Consider the following 18,309-nt stretch of genomic DNA (forward strand, 5'->3'; position numbering starts at 1 on the left):
TAGGGGGGCGCTCCCTAGGGGGGCAGGCGCGCCCCCACCCTCGTGGACAGGTGGTGGGCCCCCTGGCCTTCATCTTTTGCAGGTATGTTTTATATTTTCCAAAAAGTTGCTCCGTGAAGTTTTAGGTCATTCCGAGAACTTTTGTTTCTGCACATAAATAACACCATAGTAATTCTGCTGAAAACAGCGTCAGTCCGGGTTAGTTCCATTCAAATCATGCAAGTTAGAGTCCAAAACAAGGGCAAAAGTGTTTGGAAAAGTAGATACGATGGAGACGTATCAATTACCGAGAAATATTTCCTTAGTCCTCTAAGGATAATTTTGACCGCTGTCTAGTGATCTACTCCTAGATCACTATCGTACTTCTTTGCCAAACTCAGGGCAGGGTATACAATAGGTCTAGTACATAGCATTATATACTTTATAGAACCTATGACTGAGGCATAGGGAATGACTTTTAATTCTCTTTCTATTTTCTGCCGTGGTCGGGTTTTGAGTCTTTACTCAACTTCACACCTTGCAACACAGGCAAGAACTCCTTCTTTGACTGTTCCATTTTGAACTACTTCAAAATCCTATCAAGGTATGTACTCATTGAAAATATATCAAGCGTGTTGATATATCTGTATAGATCTTGATGCTCAATATGTAAGTAGCTTCACCGAGGTCTTTCTTTGAAAAACTCATTTCAAACACTCCTTTATGCTTTCCATAAAATTCCACATTATTTCCGATCAACAATATGTCATTCACATATACTTATTAGAAATGTTGTAGTGCTCCCACTCACTTTCTTGTAAATACAGGCTTCACCGCAAGTCTGTATAAAACAATATGCTTTGATCACTTTATCAAAGCATATATTCCAACTCTGAGATGCTTGCACTAGTCCATAGATGGATCGCTGGATCTTGCTCACTTTGTTAACACCTTTAGGATCGACAAAACCTTCTGGTTGTATCATATACAACTCTTCTTTGAGAAATCCTTTAAGGAATGCAGTTTTGACATCCATTTGCCAGATTTCATAAAATGTGGCAACTGCTAACATGATTCGGACAGACTTTTAAGCATCAATACGAGTGAGAAAATCTCATCGTAGTCAACACCTTGAACTTGTCGAAAACATTTTGCGACAGTTCGAGCTTTGTAGATAGTAACACTAATATCAGTGTCCGTCTTCCTCTTGAAGATCCATTTATTCTTAATGACTCACCGATCATCGGCCAAGTCAATCAAAGTCCACTTTGTTCTCATACATGGATCCCATCTCAGATTTCATGGCCTCAAGCCATTTTGCAAAATCTGGGCTCATCGTCGCTTACTCATAGTTTGTAGGTTTGTCATGGTCTAGTAACATGATTTCCAGAAAGGATTACCATACCACATTGGTGCGGACCGTACTCTGGTTGACCAATGAGGTTCAGTAGTAACTTGATCTGAAGTTTCATGATCATCATTATTAGCTTCCTCACTAATTGGTGTAGGAATCACTGGAACTGATTTCTATGATGAACTACTTCCAATTCAGGAGAAGGTACAATTACCTTATCAAGTTCTACTTTCCTCCCACTCACTTCTTTCGAGAGAAACTCCTTCTCTAGAAAGGATCCATTCTTAGCAACAAATGTCTTGCCTTCGGATCTGTGATAGAAGGTGCACCCAACCGTTTCTTTTGGGTATCCTACGAAGATGCAATTTTTCCGATTTAGGTTTGTGCTTATCTGGCTGAAACTTTTTCACATAAGCATCATAACCTCAAACTTTAAGAAACAACAACTTAGGTTTCTAGCCAAACCATAGTTCATACGGTGTCATCTCAACGGATTTAGATGGTGCCCTATTTAACGTGAATGCAGCTGTCTCTAATGCATAACCCCAAAACGATAGCGGTAAATCAGTAAGAGACGTCATAGATCGCACCATATCTAGTAAAGTGTGATTACGACGTTCGGACACACCATTACGCTGTGGTGTTCCAGGTGACGTGAGTTGCGAAACTATTCTGCATTGTTTCAAATGAAGACCAAACTCGTAACTCAAATATTCTCCTCCACGATCAGATCGTAGAAACTTTATTTTCTTGTTACGATGATTTTCCCCTTCACTCTAAAATTCTTTGAACTTTTAAAATATTTCAGACTTATGTTTCATCAAGTAGATATACCCATATCTTACTCAAATCATCTGTGAAGGTCAGAAAATAATGATACCCGCCGCGAGTCTCAACACTCGTCAGACCGCATACATCAGTATGTATTATTTCCAATAAGTCAGTTGCTCGCTCCATTGTTCCGGAGAACAGAGTCTTAGTCATCTTGCCTATGAGGCATGGTTCGCAAGCATAAACTGATTCATAATCAAGTGATTCCAAAAGCCCATCAACATGGATTTTCTTCATGCGCTTTACACCAATATGACCTAAACGGCAGTGCCACAAATAAGTTGCACTATCATTATTAACTTTTCATCTTTTGGTTTCAATATTATGAATATGTGTATCACTACGATCGAGATTCAATAAACCATTCACCTTGGGTGTATGACCATTGAAGGTTTTATTCATGCAGACAGAACAATAATTATTCTATGACTTTAAATGAATAACCGTATTGCAATAAACATGATCAAATCATATTCATGCTTAACGCAAACACCAAATAACATTTATTTAGGTTCAACACTAATCCCGAAAGTATAGGGAGTGTGCGATGATGATCATATCAATTTTTGAACCACTTCCAACACACATCGTCACTTCACCCTTAACTAGTCTCTGTTCATTTTGCAACTCCCGTTTCGAGTTACTAATCTTAGCAACTGAACTAGTATCAAATACTGAGGGGTTGCTATAAACACTAGTAAAGCACACATCAATAACATGTATATCAAATATATCTTTGTTCACTTTTCCATCCTTCTTATCCGCCAAATACTTGGGGTATTTCTGCTTCCAGTGACCAGTCCCTTTGCAGTAGAAGCACTTAGTCTTAGGCTCAGGTCTAGACTTGGGCTTCTTCACTTGAGCAGCAACTTGCTTGCCGTTCTTCTTGAAGTTGCCCTTCTTCCCTTTGCCCTTTTCTTAAAACTAGTGGTCTTGTCAACCATCAACACTTGATGCTTTTCTTGATTTCTACCTTCGTCGATTTCTGCATCACGAAGAGCTTGGGAATTGTTTCCATTATCCCTTGCATATTATAGTTCATCACTAAGTTCTAGTAACTTGGTGATAGTGACTAGAGAACTTTGTCAATTACTATCTTATCTGGAAGATTAACTCCCACTTGATTCAAACAATTGCAGTACCCAGACAATCTGAGCACATGCTGACTGGTTGAGCTATTCTCCTCCATCTCTATAGGCAAAGTACTATCAGAGGTCTCCTACCTCTCGACACGAGCATGAGTATGAAATAATAATTTCAACTCTTGGAACATCTTATATGCTCCGTGGCGTTCAAACATTTTTGAAGTCCTGGTTCTAAACCGTAAAGCATGGTGCACTAAACTATCAAGTAGTCATCATACGGAGCTTTGCCAAACGTTCATAACGTCTGCATATGCTCCTGCAATAGGTCCGTCACCTAGCGGTGCATCAAGGACATAATTCTTCTGTGCAGCAATGAGGGTAATCCTCAGATCTCGGATCCAATCTGCATCATTGCTACTAACATCTTACAATTTATTTTTCTCTAGGAACATATCAAAAATAAACGGGGAAGCTATGTGCGAGCTATTGATATACAACATAGATATGCAAATACTATCAGGACTAAGTTCATGATAAATTTAAGTTCAATTAATCATATTACTTAAGAACTCCCACTTAGATAGACATCCCTCTAATCATCTAAGTGATCACGTGATCCATATCAACTAAACCATGTCCGATCATCACGTGAGATGGAGTAGTTTTCAATGGTGAACATCACTATGTTGATCATATCTACTATATGATTCATGCTCGACCTTTCGGTCTCAGTGTTCCGAGGCCATATCTGCATATGCTAAGCTCTTCAAGTTTAACCCGAGTATTCTGCGTGCGCAAAACTGTCTTACACCCGTTGTAGATGAACGTTGAGCTTATCACACCCAATCATCATGTGGTGTCTCAGCACGATGAACTTTGGCAATGGTGCATACTCAGGGAGAACACTTTTACCTTGAAATTTAGTGAGAGATCATCTTATAAAGCTACCGTCGAACTAAGCAAAATAAGATGAATAAAAGATAAACATCACATGCAATCAAAATATGTGACATGATATGGCCATCATCATCTTGTGCTTTGATCTCCATCTCCAAAGTACTGTCATGATCTTCATTGTTACTGGCATGACACCATGATCTCCATCATCTTGATCTCTATCAACGTGTCGTCACATGGTCATCTCGCCAACTATTGCTATCGCATAGCGATAAAGTAAAGCAATTATTTGGCGCTTGCATCTTATGCAATAAAGAGACAACCATGAGGCTTCTGCCAGTTGCCGATAACTTCAACAAAACATGATCATCTCATACAACAACTTATATCTCATCACATCTTGACCATATCACATCACAACATGCCCTGCAAAAACAAGTTAGACGTCCTCTACTTTGTTGTTGCAAGTTTTACGTGGCTGCTACGGGCTGAGCAAGAACCATTCTTACCTACGCATCTAAACCACAACGATAGTTTGTCAACTTAGTGTTGTTTTAACCTTCGCAAGGACCAAGCATAGCCACACTTGGTTCAACTAAAGTTGGAGAAATTGACACCCGCCGGCCACCTGTGTGCAAAGCACGTCAGTAGAACCAGTCTCGCGTAAGCGTACGCGTAATGTCGGTCCGGGCCGCTTCATCCAACAATACCGCCGAACCAAAGTATGATATGCTGGTAAGCAGTATGACTTGTATCGCCCACAACTCACTTGTGTTCTACTCGTGCATATAACATCTACGCATAAACCTGGCTCGGATGCCACTGTTGGGGAACGTAGTAATTTCAAAATTTTCCTACGCACACACGATCATGGTGATGCATAGCAACGAGAGGGGAGAGTGTGTCCACGTACCCTCATAGACCGAATGCGGAAGCGTTAGCACAACGCGGTTGATGTAGTCGTACGTCTTCATGATCCGACCGATCCAAGTACCGAACGCATGGCACCTCTAAGTTCTGTACACGTTCAACTCGATGACGTCCCGCGAGCTCCGATCCAGCAAAGCTTCACAGGAGAGTTTCGTCAGCACAACGGTGTGGTGACGGTGATGATGATGTTACCGACGCAGGGCTTTGCCTAAGCACCGCTACGATATGATCAAGGTGGATTATGGTGGAGGGGGGCACCGCACACGGCTAAGAGATCAATGATCAATTGTTGTGTCTCCAAGGGGTGCCCCTCTCCCCGTATATAAAGGAGTAGAGGAGGGAGAGGGACGGCCCTCTCTATGGCGCGCCCTAGGGGAGTTCTACTCCCACCGGGAGTAGGATTCCCCCTTTCCTAGTAGAACTAGGAGCCCTTCCAAGTAGTAGGAGTAGGAGAGAAGGAAAGGGAAAAGAGAAGAGAAGGAGGGGGCGCCGCCCCTCCCCCTAGTCCAATTCGGACTAGGCCTTGGGGGGGGCGCCAGCCTCTCCTCTCTCTTTCCCCTAAAGCCCAATAAGGCCCATCTACTCCCCGGCGAATTCCCATAACTCTCCGGTACTCCAAAAAATACCCGAATCACTCGGAACCTTTCCGATGTCCGAATATAGTCGTCCAATATATTGATCTTTACGTCTCGACCATTTCGAGACTCCTCGTCATGTCCCCGATCTCATCCGGGACTCCGAACTACCTTCGGTACATCAAAACACAAAAACTCATAATACCGATCATCACCAAACTTTAAGCGTGCGGACCCTACGGGTTCGAGAACTATGCAGACATGACCGAGACATGTCTCCGTCAATAACCAATAGCGGAACCTGGATGCTCATATTGGCTCCCACATATTCTACGAAGATCTTTATCGGTCAAACCGCATAACAACATATGTTGTTCCCTTTGTCATCGGTATGTTACTTGCCCGAGATTCGATCGTCGGTATCTCAATACCTAGTTCAATCTTGTTACCGGCAAGTCTCTTTACTCGTTCTGTAATGCATCATCCCACAACTAACTCATTAGTTATAATGCTTGCAAGGCTTATAGTGATGTGCATTACCGAGTGGGCCCAGAGATACCTCTCTGACAATCGGAGTGACAAATCCTAATCTCGAAATACGCCAACTCAACAAGTACCTTCGGAGACACCTGTAGAGCGCCTTTATAATCACCCAGTTATGTTGTGACGTTTGGTAGCACACAAAGTGTTCCTCCGGTAAACGGGAGTTGCATAATCTCATAGTCATAGGAACATGTATAAGTCATGAAGAAAGCAATAGCAACATACTAAACGATCAAGTGCTAAGCTAACGGAATGGGTCAAGTCAATCACATAATTCTCCTAATGATGTGATCCCGTTAATTAAATGACAACTCATGTCTATGGCTAGGAAGCATAACCATCTTTGATCAACGAGCTAGTTAAGTAGAGGCATACTAGTGACACTTTGTTTGTCTATGTATTCACACATGTACTAAGTTTCCGGTTAATATAATTCTAGCATGAATAATAAACATTTATCATGATATAAGGAAATATAAATAACAACTTTATTATTGCCTCTAGGGCATATTTCCTTCAGTCTCCCACTTGCACTAGAGTCAATAATCTAGTTCACATCGTCATGTGATTTAACATCAATAGTTCACATGTTTATGTGATTAGTTCACATCTCCATGTGACTAACACCTAAGAGTTTACTAGAGTCAATAATCTAGTTCACAGACCATTGTGCCCTGTGAGGAGGAGAAGAAGAGGGACATACTCATTGTTCCGATGAGAGTGATGCGGAGGCAACGGAGAATCTGCAATACATACAGTACGAGGCATAATTCTTGTGGAAGCGAGATTATATGAAGGAGGAGGACGAGCTAGGCCCTTGACGATGATGAAACTCGAGTCGGAGGAGGAGTTGAACTCCTCTAAGGAGGAGACCATAGCGCTTTGGAACTCCATTGCCACCGACTACGTGTCGGACGAGTAGGATCTTTATGTTTAGGTGATCAAGTAGTAGTGATCTTTTATGTTTTAGAGTGATCAGGTATAAGGATGAACTTTATGTTTAGTGCAATGTTTGGATATTTTAAAATGTTTAGAACCAAGTATGCAATATGCTTTCAAAAAATTGTTTGCATGTTTGGAAGTGCTCTATTTTAGGGTAGCTGTTGGAGATGGACGATTTTTGGTGACCTAAAAAGCACTTTTTGGTATTAAATTTTTACTCCAAGCCAGCTTTGGTGCCCTAAAGTAGATGCCCCATATCCTCCCTAAACGCCCGGGCGGCCTGCCCAGATAGAAGAAAGCCACCCAACCGGCCGCCACAAACGCAACCTAAACGTTCTGGCTGATCAGCAACCCCCATATCCAGCCCATCTGTGGGATGGAAAAGGGGACGCTAGGGCCACCATGGCCCATCCAAATCCCACATATATTCATCCATATCCGCACTCTAGACCAAACCCTAGACACTACACTCTACTCCCTCCCCAAGCTCTTGTCCGTCGAACTTCGATCTTCTCCGCCATGACGGATAGTAAACCCGACTCCGAGATGTCCGGATCCACCAACTGGGACCTCGTCCCATGCAAGGACGATGAGGAGATGGTCGTCCACTACTCCAGGGAGGAGTGTGCCCGACCGTGGTCGGAGTCAATCTGGCAGGAATTCATTGTGTCTGCTCAAATGGTGCTTGGGTTCGCTGGTGCGTGTGGCTCCAAGCACGTGACTGACATGAGTTGCTCGATGCCAAGTTTGTTGATGTATTTGAACAAACTCATCAAATGTGGACATTTCTTCTCTGAAAATTTGATAGGCTCACCCATGTTCTCAAATTCAAGAGTTGTGACAGCATCCCCAATCTCATCCTTCACGGTCATGGTGTGCATGATCACACAACATGTCATCACCTCCAACAAGGTCTCTGGATCCCATTCTTTAGCAGGTCCACAAACAACTACAAAATGGGCCTACAGAACTCCAAATTCCCTCTCAACATCCTTTCTAGCTGCTTCTTGTTTGGGGACAAAGTGAGACTTTTTTTGATCAACTGGCTCTGAGATGGTCTTGACAAAGGTAGCACACGGAGGATAGATATCATCGACCAGATAGCAGCCCATGTTGTATTCATGACCATTAGCATAGTGGCAAGGAGGAGCTTTCCCTTCAACCATCCTAGCAAACAATGGTGATCTCTTCAGCACATTGATGTCATTGTGAGACCCAGGCATGCCAAACAAAAGTGTGCCAAATCAAGATCATGTGATGCAACTGCATCAAGAATGATGGCGGGCTTCTTAACATGACACTGATATTGCCCTTGTATAGCTTTTGGCAGTTCTTCCATCTCCAATGCATGTAGTCAAGAGATTCGAGCAAACTTGGCTACGCTCTTGCTTCAGACATTGCCAAGATCTTCTTGGTGTCTACGGCAGTTAGTTTTATCATGAGTTGCTCGATGCTGAGTTTGTTGATGTATTTGAACAAACTCATCAAATGTGGCCAGTTCTGCTCTGGAAATTTGATAGGCTCACCCATGTTCTCAAATTCAAGAGCTGTGGCAGCATCCTCAACCTCATCTTCCACGATCATGTTGTGCATGATCACACAGCATGTCATCACCTCCGGCAAGGTCTCTGGATCCCATTCTTTAGCAGGTTCACAAACAACTACAAAATGGGTCTGCAGAACTATAAATGCCCTCTCAACATCCTTTCTAGCCGCTTCTTGTTTTGGGACAAAGTGGGACTTTTTCTGATCAACTGGATACAAGATGGTCTTTACAAAGGTAGCACACGGAGGATAGATATCATCGACCAGATAGTAGCCCATGTTGTATTCATGACTATTAGCATAGTGGCAAGGAGGAGCTTTTCCTTCAGTCATCCTAGCAAACAATGGTGCTCGCTGCAGCACATTGATGTCACTGTGGGACCCGGGCATGCCAAACAAAAGTGTGCCAAATCCAAAGATCATGTGATGCAACTGCTTGAAGAATGATGTGGGCTTCTTAACATGACACTGATGTTGCCCTTGTAGAGCTTTTGGCAGTTCTTCCATCTCCAATTGTCAAGAGATCCAAGCAAACTTGGCTACCCTCTTGCTTCAGACATTGCCAAAATCTTCTCGGTGTCTACGGCAGTTAGTTTTCTCATGTACTGAGCTCCAAACACCGAGATCCCAACTGTAGCAAATCTGACCATGACGTCTCCTCATGTGCTCTAAGACATCCATAGGTATTCGTCCCACAAATTAGCGACCATGCCATATGCAAGCACCCTCAATGCGGCAATGCTCTTGTAACTAGAGAACTCGATCCTTCCTATGGCATCCTTCTTCAAGATGGAGTAGTCATCAAAGGACCGACGCCATGGTAGAGAATATTAAAGACATTTTTCACATCCGAAAGCGTCGGCGAAAATTGTCAGTGAATAGGGCATCGGGGGAAAAGTAGTCATCCATCAACATCAAATGGTAGTGTGCCATGTTGCGATTGACCACCCGATGACCCTTGATCGATCCCTTGAAATTGAGAACTTTCTCTTACGCACGCTCTACGTCTGCCAGGACCTCCTACACAATCGCCGTCTTATCCGTGTTGTCCTCGTCGGATGAGTCATCAGATGACTTAACATAGTACTAGTATATGTACTCCGTATCCGAATCCATTGCTTCAAAGAAGAAGGGACAAAAAATTAGGAGGGGCATTTAATGGAAGACTTGTCGGGCATGGTGACTACCGTAGGGGCGAATGTTACTTGCGCGACGGATGGAGGAGAGGTGTGAACCTATGGTGGAGGACAAGCGGAGTGGAGCCCTAGTGTAGCGGTGGAGGTGACGAAGTCGCGAAGTTCCGGGAAGGGTGGGATGAGGGGCGGCCGAGGTGGTGGAGTGATGACGTCAGTAACAGAGTAAACAGATGCAAAGGAAGATGGAAGGATAGAGGCATGGGGTCCGAGAGGGGTTATCGGTGGGGCAGGGGTGTCAGAGTCCGATGTGGCTACTGTCCGGACTCCCACAAAGCCCCCCCCCCCCTCGCTTCTAGTTTGCGGGTAAAAGGACATCTGAACCGGCCTGTAGATGGATACACACCCGCCTTGGATGTCAAAACATGTTCAGACCATGCAGCCTAAACAGTTGTGGGCGGTTCCGAGATCTGCTTTAGAGATGACAACAACTCGCAAATTTCCTCCCGGACCCGTATGCGAACGCGGGGGGGGGGGGGGAGTCCACGCACACGGATGCGGGAGGCTGCCATCGAACCATAGTCATATACATTTCAACCCGCATTTAAACAAACTGGACATATTCATGCAAACCGCCTGGTATTCATCAAAGTTCGGATAGAAAATAACACAGATCATCCATACATAGCATGCAAATTAAGTCTAGTACAAGAATGTCTCAAATTCAAATATATTCCGGATGTCTAACAAGTTCTTCATCAACGGATCATGTCGTTCCACACATACTCAACCCTTCAGCTTCATCCAACAGTGTATGCGCGTAAATGGTTGTCCCTCTGTCCCGTGGCAGACCACGGCAGCGCGTGCGTGCTACATATAATTTGTAGATCAACATTGAGTGAATGAATCAATCAACAACTTGAGCAAGAGGAAGCAAAACTTATGATCTCATCATTTGCCGCGTGCAATTGCTACCCTGCCTCGAGCCGACGAACCACGTCGACAGAGTGCCAGCGATACGACAACGACCTCACGTCGTGTTGTTGAATGATGTACTTGTCGTAGGACGCAATGTGCTTTCGTGCATGAAACGTTTCATGCACTTGCTGCCAGAAGCCCCCCCCCCCCTCTGCTCCTGCCTACGAAATCTGCGGATACGACCAACCACGCATCGCATAACAACTCATCCCCCATGGTCGAGTAGCTGACCATCCTTCGTATTCTAAAAAACGACACAACATTTGAAAATAAGCTCAATGACATTTGACCGAACACCTGTCGGGCGTGGTGTCCGCCATGGAGGTTGTCGACAGGGGGACGGAGTGTACCTGGGTACAAACGGCTCCAGGGTGGAGAGCTCTGTCGTAAAGGCGAGCGGGCACGTCGGTGTTGGTTGCGGACATTCGGCAATGCCTCTGTGGCGGCCGGAGACGCACAACACCGGCGGCGGAGATGGAGGATACAGATACAAAGTAAAGGGAAGAAGGGATGGAGCGGAAGAAAATGAGACCAAAAGGGAGATTAGGTGGGCCAGGGGTGTAGGAGTCCTACGTGTCTGCTATCTGGACTCTTGCAAACCTCCCCTGCTTTGTTTCCAATTTGCGGGAGAAAACGCATCTGCACCGTCCCGTAAACCGATACATGACCGCGTTGGATGGCTTTCGCGGTCTGCACGGATGTGGACGGTTTGCGGGTTGGTCTTGAAGATGCCCTTGGTAGTATTTAAAATCGTCTTTCTTCCGGATGCGCTAAAATCCCATTGATTGATCAACAGTTTTCTTATTATTTTCCTGTGGCCATAATCATAATGGCGTGCACGGCAACATAGTAGTGTTGCCTTTTTGCTGACCAATCAAACGAAAAAAGCTTTAACTATGCAAGATTCAGCCGACGACTCCTGAAAGCATCAGCAACATCCTTTTCTCGTGTCTCTCGTTCCAATCAGCGACACGAGCACCGCAATGCAAATATCTCTCTTGTTCGATTCTGCCCCTAATCACCTACGTAGCTAAGCACAGTCTGTCCACTTTGACACTCACAACCAATCACCCATGTACAAATCTCCTCATGAAATGATTGAAAGGATGTTTGGATACTCTCTAGTCATGTGACTAGTAGTAGTCAGACTAGAAATTTTAATCAGGCCCTGTTTGGAAGGTGACTACTACTAGTCAGCATTAAATGTCCCTTGTGCAACACCAATTAGAGGAGAGAGAGGGGGACTTTAGTCAGTAAAAGTCAGGGGTGTTTGGAGGTTTACTGACTAAAGATGACTACTACTAGTCTCTAGTCAGTAAAAGTTGGGGATGGGATGACTAGGGACTAAATTAGTTTTAGTCACCCACTAGTCAGGGATGTTTGGAGGTTTACTAACTAAAGGTGACTACTACTAGTCTTTAGTGATCCAAACACCTTCTGACTCTTTGTTAGTGCAGCAAGCGGCGTCATATGCCCTGTCTGCTGTCCGCAGCCAACGAACGGGCTGGAGAGAGAACCAGCGGAAGCACTGCCATCAGTACTCCACGGGATTATTTCAGATATCTCTTCCGCTCTAAAACGACAAGAATTTGTTCATGCCAACTCTAAAATGCAATCTTAAAAGGCCCCATTGCTGAAACCAAACTCTAAAAGGCACCCGTCACAGAGAACAAATCCCAGAATCTGCCCAAACCCATTGCCTGGGACATAATCATATTCAGTAGGTTGTTGGCATATATGGGCTCAAAGAAACGGGAAAAAAATCAGAAGAGAAGTTCAAAATAAAAGCACTTGGAAATTCATGCTCAAGCAAGATCTTGCACTTCGTGAATACACGATCAAGCAGAAAATTTTGACAGCTTTAAAGGACTAGATTTGGTCTCACCTAGGGTCATGACACCAGACGATCAACTTTTTCTATATCAATTGATGATCCCCAAAGCTGGAATTGGATAAGTTTATGTTGCTTTCTTTTATTTTTGTTTCTTTTGCATGTACATATTATTTTAGTTATGTCTATAAAAATACCGTAGAGCAATTGTTTTACGGTTTGCGGCTCAAAAGAAAAACAAAGCCCCACGACGACATGTTTTGTGTCGTCAAAAAAAGGAAATCAAGACATGCATATACAGCAGTGAATATGTATATCAAAAATGCAATGTTGACCAAACTCTGAAACGCACCCATCACAAATAAATAACAATGCCGGCATCTTTTGTCTGGTCATAAAAACTTGGCGCTCATATACAGCAGTGAGTAAGGAGTATATATGCTATCAAATGAATGACAAACCCAGTAAGTTTTATGAGGACAAAGCAGGTTACAGCTTCTATATCATTCTACGGAGGGACATATCAAAACCCACAACACTTTTAACTTACTTCCTGCAACAAATCATCAATCACAGCTATTTTCCTCTAGAAAAAAAACTACCGTAGTACTACCAATTACTAAGGCAGTCCAGATGTTTACAATACAAAATCACTAATCAGATGCCAATGAATTCTTACTTCTTGCAGGTTTCGTCCATCATGGGCACCCTAAACTGATTAATAGCACATGTGATAGCCTTTTTTTAGTGGAGCACATCTGATATCTGAATTATAGTACTACAGAAGACTCATAGCATCACAGCGTGTTAACCATATTAGTCACTCACAAAGAAAAGCCTATATTATAGTCATTTTCCAAAGTAGGACATCTTTTATATACTCCTCCTAAGAGTATGTGCTTCCACTTGTTCAGTACTACACCTCTTAAACAAACCTGCTTATATATGAAAATTACCAAGATGAACAGTGGATGCACGTGCTCTTAGGAGGAGTATATAGAAACTAGATTATATATGGGACGGTGGGAGTATATATGAAAATTATCTAAAAACTAGATGATACACCCTGCGTTGCTATAGGAATTAGTTGTGATATATTTCGGTAAGAGATAGTGGGATAAACTATTTAGGTGGGATAATGAGGTGGCATGTGTGCATTTTGCGAGAATTAGAGATAGTGGGATAACTATTTAGGTACTACTCCCTCCTTTCCGAATTACTTGTCGCAGGTATGGATGTATCTAGATGTATTTTAATTCTAGATATATCCATTTATATGACGAGTAATTTGGAATGGAGAGAGTAGTATATAGGATGTACCAATGATATTTACCATAGTACTACTAATAAAGTATATTAAAATGATAGAGAGAATAATTAATTCATCCGTGGTGAAGTGCGTTTGAAAAGCTTGAGCTAACTAATGAACGTATATCCCCGCGGGCGGCCCGGGCGAAACCCTAGCCGCCACACCAGCCCCCTCCCAGATCTTCCCCTCCCCTCGCCGCCGCCGGGCAAAGCCCGCACGGCGTCGGGGCGACGGGGCCTCCCTTTTTCCCTCTCGCGAGGCCAGGGTAGCGCGGGGTCTCTCGGCCAAGGAGAGGAGCGGGGGCGCGGCGAGCAGGCGCGGTGAGCGCGGGTGGCGCAACGAGCAGGCGCCGACGGGCGCGGTGGGCGCGACGCGCAGGCGCCGGCGGGGCGCGGCAGGCGCGGCGGGCGCAGAGCACGGCGGGCGTGGCGGGCGGCGAGCATGGCGGGCACAGCGGCGCGGCGTCTGCGGACGCGTCGGCGCGCTACGGGAGGCCGGGGCGGCCCCTGTGCGGATCTGGCGCATTCGCGCGTCTTGCGGACCTCATCGTGGTTGTGCCCGATCTGGTGCGCCCGCGCCCGGATCTCTCTGCCCATGTCGCGCTGGTGGTGGTTGTGCGGTGGGGTCGGCGGCAGCTGGCTGGATGGCGGCGAGGCGCTACCCTCCGGGAGCTGGCAGAGCTGGGGGTGCGGCGGTTGTCGGTGTGCTGGCCGGCAGTGCCCGGAGTGCGGATCCGGGGATTTTGTCCCGGATCTGGTGCGTCGTCGGCGTTGGCCGGCGTCCTTGGGGTGCTCACGGCAGGGGGTGCGGCGGTTGTCTCCGGATCCTTGCGTGAAGCGTAGCAGGATGGAGGGTGTAGGTGGTGCACCGACACTGGCGGTGGCGGCGGTGCGAGCGCAGCCATGGCGGCGGCGGCGCTGCGAGGCCTTGCCAGGAAGGGTCTTGGCGGGCAGCGGGCGTTCGGTTGCTGCCGTGTGAGGTGGGCGGCGATGCCTCGGCGGTGTGGGTGCCGGAGTGTGGTCGGAGGTGCGGGTCAGATCCAGTCTGGTGGCAGTCCCCTGGCGCGGGTGAAGGCCACCGTGGCGGATCTGGCTTTGCATCGCTCGGTGGTTGCCGCGGCTCCTAGTCGATGTTGAAGGTGATGGCTTTAGGCGTGCTCCCTCGGCAGTGAGGGGGGCTTCGATGGCAAGTTGTTGCGGTGGCGGCGGTGCGAGACATCCGATCGGGACTGGTCGGGATCTTGGAGACGTGGAGATGTGCAACGCTACGGATGAAAATCTTGTTCGGTTGTGGCCGGACCAACGTTGATGGCACCTGTGGGTGTCATTCACCTTCCTGAAGGCTTCGCCGAGTGCAACGCTATCTTCCTCGCGACCTCGTATCGGCAGCTGTCTCCGGGGCGAAAGCCTTGATTCATAGGATCGGCATGATGGCAACGTCTTTGAGGCTGTTACTCTGTTGGGAGCATTGTGCTGGGAGACTCGAGGTCCCATGATGCGCTCCTCCGGTGTTCACCGCTGCCTGGATCTTTCTTCTCCGGCGCCATGTACGGTCGTCGCTGGCTATTCCAAGAAAGCTGGAGTTGCTGTTCTTCGGAGGTCTTCAGTGTTGGCTGAGACGCGGCGAGGGGCTCGGTGTTGGGTAGGCATTTTGTGTCGTAGTTGTGTTGTTGTGTTTGGTTGTCCTTGTACTAACCGGGTGTGGAGTTGGTCGCCTTCGTTGTTCGCAACGAGTGGTAGACGTTGTTGTATGTCTTATTTCTCTCCTTCTATAAAGCTAAGGTACGCAATTTGCGTACCCTGGAAAAAAAAACTAATGAACGTATTACTAAAAATGATCGTATATTATAATAACTTGCCGTCTTTACATTTTTCAAGATGCAACTGGTCAGCCAAAAATAGCATCATGTTCCAGGATACAACTAACCTAAAAGTAAAGCAAACCCTGGAATCCTGGATGCCATAATACAGCTAGTGGTTCCTAACTGAAAGTAGCAATGGGCATATAGCATGCTCCTAGATCTCCCATAATGATTTCAGCACTCTCGTGCACATCTACAATATTAATGCAAAGTGGCTTTGGCTAACTGAATTGCACCTAGCAGCATCTTGTTAAGCAACTTGGCACAGACCCATGACACCAAACTGCAACAAGAGTCTCCCGCAAGTTGAAGCTGCCGAAGAAGAAACTGCGAATCTACTAATGCAGGAGTAAATTAAACAGCAGCGGTGAAGTGCGTTTGAAAAGAACAGGTGCATTATTGAGGGGGAGCAATCACCAAAGCAAGCAACTCTGCAAAGCACAAGCGCATAAATTGAGGAGGAGCAGTCACTAAAGAACCCGGTGGATGCATTCAGTATCTGGGGATTGAGCAGAAATCGGGTGGAGTTGTGAAATTTTACCTATATTTTGGAACAAACCGCGATACTAATATATCATGCCTCAATTTGTCATCAGCTATATTATTTGCATTCGCCGAAAAAACAAACATCATGTTACTCTGTCCATTAGAGATGATAAGAGAGCTCTTGAATAGTACTAGGACATGGACTAATAAGCATACAAAGAAGAAGTGGTAGCAGTGGTGGATAACATGACAATTGACAAGTTACAATTTAGAAAGAGCAATCCTAATCCCGGTGGGAAGTGCAGAATTTGCGTTGTTCGCTTTGCCGGCAAAATCTGCATTTTCCACCGCGCTTGCTAGCAACAATTTCCTACTTACAGTTACAGGAGCACACTTGCAGTAGAATCTAGAGGAGAGGATAGCGGCTACTTGTGAGCAGCTGCGGTGACATCGGCAGGGAGGTCCTTGACTCCGACCAGCACAATCTTCTCGTAGACGATGTCGGAGGAGGACGGGTGCATGGGGTACTCCACCGGCGCGACCGGGCGGCGCTTCCCCATGGAGTACCAGACGAAGAGCACGACGAATGTGAAGACGGCGCCGCACGCGGCCGCCAACAGCAGCGAAACCCAGGGGTAGCGGTTGCCCGGGGGAGCGCGGGGGAGGCGGTGTGGCAGCGGCGTGGTGAGCGATAAGCCGGTGGGATTGAGTGGCTGGGAGTGCATGAGGTAGGGAGGCCCGTGGTTGGCCCTGAAGGCCCAGCTGAAGAGGCTGCAGTTGGCGTGGGAGGATGCGAATCCGGCGAGCATGGGCTTGGTGCTGCGGAGGAGGAGGGCGGAGTGGAGATGGAGCGGGTGGGAGAGCAGCGCGCGCGGCGGCTTGGGGAGGCGCGAGGCAGAGAGACGGACCTGGAGCGTGGCGGATGTGGCGTTGTAGTCTATCCATGAATGCAGCTTTTTGGGGATGCCGCGGGGGGCGGTCTGGGCGGCCGTTTCACCGGCGAGGTCGATTTGGACTCGGATGTGGCTGGAGTCCGCGGCGGCGAAGACGACGGCGAGGGCGTTAACGGCGGGCGAGGGCGCGGCGGGCGTTAGGAAGAAGGCGATGGAGGCGGCGTGAGATTTGGGGCTAGGGTGGAGAGAGAAGGAGAAGTAGGTTGAGAAGCCGGTGGCGACGGGGGCCAAGTGGATGGGTTTGTGGTACTGTACCCGGGCGCGCGGGGAGCGCATGGAGATGTCGCCGGCGGAGGTGGCGTTGGCGCCGGTGAGAGCGAGCTGCGCGATGGCGCCGTCGCCAGGGAAGAAATCGAGGGCGAAGGAGGAGGACTGGCGGGCCTTGCCGGCCACGGCGGCGGACGGCAGGAGCAGGAGGAGGAGCAGCAGGTGGAGCGGCATCGTCCCTCCTAGTCCTGGCACGGGGAGAGTGGTGAGAGCCGTCGATCTTGCGTCGCCTGCTTGCTTGGCTTCTCACCCTAGCTCATGTCGACTTCAAATTCCTTGCTTCCCCAGGCCCAGATAGATAGATTTACAGTGGAGTGAAGTGGAGTAGATTGGCGAAAGGGGGCGTAGTGGGTGCTGCCGGAGCTAGCTGGTCGCTTTTGTTCGCTCGCTCGCTAGCTTTTCCCCTGTCGTCCCGTTGCTTTCCCCTCAGCTCTCTCTCTCTCTCTCATCACTTGTCACTCACTCGGGAGGCTCACCCATTCATTCATTCATTAATGGGGAGGGGTGTGGGGCGCGTGTTCCACTAGCAGTGCAGAAGCAGCAGCGTGTCATTAATTAAGCTGCAGGAGAGGAGAGGGCAAAGCACAAACACAAGAAACACAACAAGAGTCAGTCAGTGGCAGCAATTCCAGCGCTAGTTACGACTCCACCTCCAGCGGGAGTAAAATACACGCATCCGGCCTTCCTCCGAAAAGAAATACTGTACGCATGCGTGCGTGCACTCTTTTTTCGGTGGTCACCACGTCGTTTAATCACCTCTAGCTCCTCAAAAGAGAGAAAAGTGTGCCATACCACCCAGCACCATGGAGC

The 18,309-nt window shown here is 46.9% G+C and overlaps 2 protein-coding genes across 2 annotated transcripts; both read right to left on the reverse strand.

Moving 5' to 3' along the window:
- Positions 1–8,513: 8,513 nt before the first annotated feature.
- LOC147985318 (uncharacterized) lies at positions 8,514–9,188 on the reverse strand. The gene has a single exon (XM_087541512.1). It carries the CDS (start codon positions 9,186–9,188, stop codon positions 8,514–8,516), a length of 675 nt encoding a protein of 224 aa, XP_087397638.1.
- A 7,251-nt stretch (positions 9,189–16,439) lies between these two features.
- On the reverse strand, positions 16,440–17,977 carry LOC125537597 (uncharacterized). The gene has a single exon (XM_048700917.2). The coding sequence runs from the start codon at positions 17,671–17,673 to the stop codon at positions 16,705–16,707; it is 969 nt and encodes a 322-aa protein (XP_048556874.2). The 5' UTR covers positions 17,674–17,977; the 3' UTR covers positions 16,440–16,704.
- Between the last annotated feature and the right edge of the window lie 332 nt (positions 17,978–18,309).

Source organism: Triticum urartu, chromosome 2A (genome assembly GCF_056163025.1).
Source record: "Triticum urartu cultivar PI428250 chromosome 2A, HENAU_Tu73, whole genome shotgun sequence".
Classification (NCBI taxonomy): domain Eukaryota; kingdom Viridiplantae; phylum Streptophyta; class Magnoliopsida; order Poales; family Poaceae; genus Triticum; species Triticum urartu.

What these genes read in the sequence shown, in the direction of transcription:
- LOC125537597 (XM_048700917.2), bottom strand. Translation starts at nt 17,673, where the DNA reads ATGCCGCTCCACCTGCTGCTCCTCCTCCTGCTCCTGCCGTCCGCCGCC.
- LOC147985318 (XM_087541512.1), bottom strand. Translation starts at nt 9,188, where the DNA reads ATGGAAGAACTGCCAAAAGCTCTACAAGGGCAACATCAGTGTCATGTT.